General features: G+C 39.3%; 1 protein-coding gene across 1 annotated transcript in view; it reads right to left on the reverse strand.

Annotated features, from left to right (window-relative positions):
- lrp12 (low density lipoprotein receptor-related protein 12) overlaps positions 1-5737 on the reverse strand; it is a 44649-nt gene extending 38912 nt beyond the window's left edge. Inside the window, exons 1-3 of the mRNA XM_069915676.1 lie at positions 5556-5737; positions 5036-5091; positions 1433-1483 (exon numbers count right to left, since the gene is read on the reverse strand). Coding sequence (XP_069771777.1) covers positions 1433-1483; positions 5036-5091; positions 5556-5737 — 289 coding nt within the window. The remainder of the gene's footprint in view (positions 1-1432; positions 1484-5035; positions 5092-5555) is intronic.
- Positions 5738-6000: the final 263 nt, after the last annotated feature.

The following is a 6000-nucleotide window of genomic DNA, read 5'->3' on the forward strand; positions in this document are numbered from 1 at the left end:
GGAATGGGGGAAAATAATTGTAGGTTTTAGTTTGGAAGGTACAGCATGGATAAAAGAATGGCATATATATGGACAGGATTAAACTTTTAATAGGGGAAGACTGGAAAAAAATGCAACAAATGATTCATGCAAACTTATTTCTCGACATATTCATCTCTTTCCCCCAAACTTGGTCAAGTCTTCGGCCGTAAGGCTGTGAAATGAACTTGAAACCCAGCCACACACAAAGCAGGGCTGCAATATTTCCTGCAAGCAGTTCCCGTTCAAATTATGTATGGAGGGGTACTAGTGTAAAACATTATGGTTTATTTGTTCCTGTTGCTAATGAGAGCCAGATTCTCAAATTACATCTTGTGCATTTGTTTTTTTTAAAAATTCAATTATATAATTTTTTTCCTCAAAACTTTGCTCTCAATTCAGTTCCATGCTGAACAGGGTTTGATGGTTTCAACACATTGGCAACAAGAAACTTCAAAGTAATACGCATTTTATTGTTGCCGCAGCAAAAAAAAAAGCTGGTATTCAGCTTTAAAATATTGCATTAATAACCATATACATTGAATGACTGATACATGAGCATTAAAAAGTTACTAAATTATACTTGTGCATTAAAACACATGATACTGCACTCTTGGGACTTTGTTACAACAGGACCAAAAGAATTTCCAGATAATTGGATATTATTCCTATTATCAGCTAAATGTACTTCACTTAAAAAGCCGATGTTTTGGGCTGAGCCCTTCATCAAGATATAGTCACTATCTCCCTTCTTTCTACGTCCCCTTCCTCCACCCACACTTTGGATCTCCGACTCTATCGTGAACCAGATTCCAAAGCATCAGGGTTTGAGAACAATCTAGTGCTGGATTATCAAAATTTTATTATACCGTAGATTATTAATCACTGTAATACTGAAAATAACACAGAATTAAGATTCTATGACAGTGTAAACCCGAGTTAACCCTCTGAAAATTTGGAAAAATAACATTTAGAAATTAATACAAATCAAATCAAGTCGTAATCATTATTTGACTGCTCCTCATATGCATAAATTACAACAATGCAGGAAGAGTATTTTAACAAAGAAACTTTAAATCTAAAGCATTTATCAATCAATAGAACCAAGGATTTATTGTGATCAATCTAACACTTATCTAATAAATTGAAACCAGTAAAAAGTACATTACATTTATACTTAATTTACTCCAGTATCAAACATTGGATTACCACATTTTACACAGCTTATATAATTTTTGACTCTGGCATGTCGCATTTATTGTAATTAACAAAGAACTCAAGTGAAAAAAGTCTGATAAACTGGCACATGACATTCTGCAGTCATTAAAATTAAGATAGAAAAATCACCCTGCCAAATTACAGCTTTCAACCCAACCTCACCTTCCAAGGAATATTAGAAAGAATGAAAACATACCAGATGAGATATCCTCAGCTTGTGCATTTGCCAAACCCAGAAAAGTATTTCCTGAAATTAAACAAAAATAAATTCAGACTCACAAATAACTGTAGTTGATTGGTTTTTTTTTGCTTATCATTGAGGAAAAATTTTGCATAGTTCCAAAGGAAATGTCTATATTTAATCTGCTCATGGATCATAATCTAAGCCATATAACCACTTACAGCACAGAACAGGCCAGTTCGGCCCTACTAGTCCATGCCGTAACAAATCCCCACCCTCCTAGTCCCACTGATCAGCACCCGGTCCATACCCCTCCAGTCCTCTCCTCTCCGTGTAACTATCCAGTCTATCCCTAAATGTAACCAATGATCCCGCCTCAACTACGTCTGCCGGAGGCTCATTCCACATCCCCACCACCCTTTGGGTAAAGAAATTTCCTCTCATGTTCCCTTTATAATTGTCCCCCTTCAATCTTAAACCATGCCCTCTAATTTGAATCTCCCCCACTCTTAATTGAAAAAGCCTATCCACATTTACTCTGTCTGTCCCTTTTAAAATCTTAAACACCTCTATCAAGTCCCCCCTCAATCTTCTACGCTCCAGAGAAAAAAGCCCCAGTCTGCACAACCTTTCCCTGTAACTCAAACCTTGAAATCCTGTCAACATTCTTGTGAACCTTCTCTGTACTCTCTCTATTTTGTTTATATCTTTCCTATAATTTGGTGACCAAAACGGTACACAGTACTCCAAATTTGGGCCTCACCAATGCCTTGTACAATTTCATCATAACCTCCCTACTCTTGAATTCAATACTCCGATTTATGAAGGCCAACATTCCAAATGCCTTCTTCACCACACCATCTACCTGAGTATCAGCCTTGAGGGTACTATTTACCATCACTCCTAAATCCCTTTGTTGCTCTGCACATCTCAATAACCTACCATTTAATGCATATGACCTATTTAGATTTGCCTTTCCAAAATGTAACACCTCACACTTATCTGGATTAAATTCCATCAGCCATTTCTCAGCCCACACCTCCAGCCTTCCTAAATCACCTTTTAATCTACGGTAATCTTCCTCACTGTCCACAACACCACCAATCTTTGTATTATCCGCAAAATTGCTTATCCAATTCTCCACCCCTACTTCCAGATCGTTAATATATATAAAACAAACAATAGTGGACCCAGGACCGAACCCTGAGGAACTCCACTAGTCACCAGCCTCCAATTGGACAAACAATTTTCTACCACTACTCTCTGACACCTCCCATCCAACTATTGCTGAATCCATTGCACTACCTCCTTATTTATACCTAATGCCTTCACCTTTTTTCCTAACCTCCTGTGGGGAACTTTGTCAAAAGCTTTACTAAAGTCTAAATAGACAACATCCACAGCTTTCCCTTCATCAACCTTTTTTGTATCCCCCTCAAAAAACTGAATCAGATTTGTCAAGCATGATCTACCCCTGACAAAACCATGCTGATTACTCCCTATCAATCCTTGTACCTCCAAATATTTGTAAATACCATCCCTCAGAACACTTTCCATCAACTTACCCACCACAGACGTCAGACACATGGGCCTATAATTCCCAGGTTTACATTTGGACCCTTTCTTAAACAGCGGAACCACATGCGCCACCCTCCAATCCTTTGGTACCACCCCCGTGGCCAGTGACATCCTAAGTATCTCTGTTAATGGCCCCACTATCTGTCCACAAGCCTCCCTGATTGTCCTAGGGAATATTTTGTCCGGTCCCAGAGATTTATCCACCTTTATCTTTTTCAACACAGCCATCACTACCTCTTCGGTTATCCTTATATGCTTCATGACCTCCCCACTATTTTTCTTTACTTCAACTGATTCAATATTTTTTTCCCTAGTGAATACCGAGGCAAAGAAATCATTCAAAATTTCCTCCATTTCCTCTGACTTCTCACTCAGCCTACCCTCGCTATCTACAAGGGGTCCAATTTTATCCCTCACTAATCTTTTACTTTTAATATACCTATAGAAACCCTTTGGATTTATTTTTACTCTGTCTGCCAAAGCCTCTTCGTGCCTTTTTTTTTGGCCTTTCTAATTTCTTTCTTAAGGTTCCTTCTACACTCCTTGTAGTCCTCCTTCAAACTCTCAACTCCCTGCTCTTTATACCTCTTGTATACCTCCCTTTTTTTCCTGACCAAATTTCCAATATTCCTCAAAAACCAAGCCTCCCTATGACTTCCAGCCTTTCCTTTGATCCTCACTGGGTACTCTGTACCCGCAAAATTTCTTTTTTGAATATCCTCCATTTTTCATTTACATCCTTACCTGAAAATATCCTGTCCCACTCAATACTCCCCAAATCCCTACTTATTCCTTCGAAATTTGCTCTTCTCCAATCCAGAACCTCAACTTTAGGCCCCTCCTTGCTCTTCCCTAAAACTACCCGAAAACTAACAGAGTTATGATCACTAGACCCAATTTGTTCTCCAACATTAATCTCCGATACCTGACCTTGCTCATTCCCTAACAGGAGATCTAGTATTACACCGTCCCGAGTCGGTTCTTCTACTAATTGATTTAGAAAATAATCTTGAACACATTTAACGAACTCTAGCCCATCCAGCCCTCTAACTGTATGGGTATCCCAATCAATGTGAGGGAAGTTAAAATCTCCCATGATCACTACCTTATGATTCTCACACATATCCGTTATCTCTCTACAAATTTGTTCCTCTAATTTTCTTGGCCCATTTGGTGGTCTGTAATACACCCCTATTAGCACCCTCATGTCTCCTTCACCCCTCAATTCCACCCAAACAGCCTCACTGGACGATCCCTCCAGACCATCCTGCCACCTCACGGCAGTAATGACCTCCTTAACAAGCAGAGCAACTCCTCCCCCTTTTTTACCCCCTGCTCTATCACATCTAAAACAAATATATCCTGGAATATTAAGTTGCCAGTCCTGCCCCTCCTGTAGCCAAGTCTCATTAATTGCCACAATATCATGACCCCAAGTATCTGTCCATGCTCTAAGATAGAATAGTATTTTCTAGAAAGTCTAATTGAAATTTTTTAACATGATGCAAGGTATTTCCTTAATACCTTTAGACCAGGGGAAAAAAATAAGTGATCCTTGCTAATTGAACTACCAGTCACATTTACTTTCATTGAATTAACAAGCTGGGCAAAATACACCAGACATTTTCTGAAATACAAGAAACATCAACGATCTCATGTTTTGACAGAAATGATGGAGTTCTTAAGTCCAAATACAAAAAAAATCTAACACAAGAGTTGTAAACTTGAAAAAAAGAGTTGAAAGAAATGTTAAAACATCCATTCACTCAAAAACAAAAAGAAAAATCAAAATCTCATATGAGGAACACAAAATATTTAATGGCTCTAGAAAGATGGTTGAAAAAGAATTAAATAGAATTAGAGTTGGACTGTAATTGCTTATTACAACAAAGAGAAATCTAATATTTGGAAAAACTTTAACAACTGGAATGAGTATTTTGGATGAACACACTAAACTTCTTTGTTGTAATATATGGGTGGCATGTATACATGAATGGAAATTTAAGACTAATAGAGGAAAGCTAGAAACGGAGACACTACGTGCTGGATTACAGGAATTGCGAGCAATTTCCTCTGGAAAGAGCACCTTGAAAATCCTGAAACAATATTCAAGACAGCAATGAGTGACACATGCATCACTAAGCACACTTTAAAAAGTGATCATTCATTCTTTGTTCAAAGGCAGAAACTGGATTAATCACCTCCCTCCCAAACACAATTGTGAATGGTTTTTCAGCTGAAATAGTAGATGAACTGCTATAAGTAAAACATGAAAGTCTTCAGACTCCATGGTTAAAGAAAAAACACAATGCTGGAGAAACTCAGCAGGTCAAACAGTGCACTTTATACAGCAATGGTAAAATACAGAACTAACGTTTCAGGCTTAAGCCCTTCAGCAAGATAAGGAAAAATATCAGCAGGCATCTGAACAATAAGGAAAAAGTGGGATGGAGGGGGGGGTAGGTGGCACATGGTCCCAAAGACAGAAGGTAATAGGTAACAGCAGCAAGGAGGAGGCCTTCTCCACATCGGGCAGACTGGGAGATTGTTTGCTGAGCACCCTAACTCCGTGCGCACCAGTGAAAGGGATCTGCCAGTGGTCAAACAATTCAATTCTGCATCCCACTCACATGTCTGTCCATAGCCTCGTACTATCCCACCAAGACCACTCACCCTCTGCGCCCTCTCCAGCCGGATGGCATCAACATCAAATTCTCCGGTTTCTGATAACCTACTCTCCATTCCCCTGGCCTTTCTTACCCAGTCTCCTTTCCCTCAGCTCTCCACTCCCTTCTCTCTCTATTCATCTAGCCATATCTCCTCCCCCTGCTTGCTGCCATGCCCTCCCTCCCTTCTCCACCTATTATTTCTGCCTTGGAACCATGCTCCTCACCCCACACCTCTCCCCCCAACTTACATTTTTGTCCAGGCACCTGACCTTTTTCCATACCTTGAACCCTTCAAGCCCAAAATATCAGTTATCTTTATTTTTGCTATGTTGAGTT

The sequence above is a fragment of the Narcine bancroftii genome, chromosome 2 (genome assembly GCF_036971445.1).
Source record: "Narcine bancroftii isolate sNarBan1 chromosome 2, sNarBan1.hap1, whole genome shotgun sequence".
Classification (NCBI taxonomy): Eukaryota; Metazoa; Chordata; class Chondrichthyes; order Torpediniformes; family Narcinidae; genus Narcine; species Narcine bancroftii.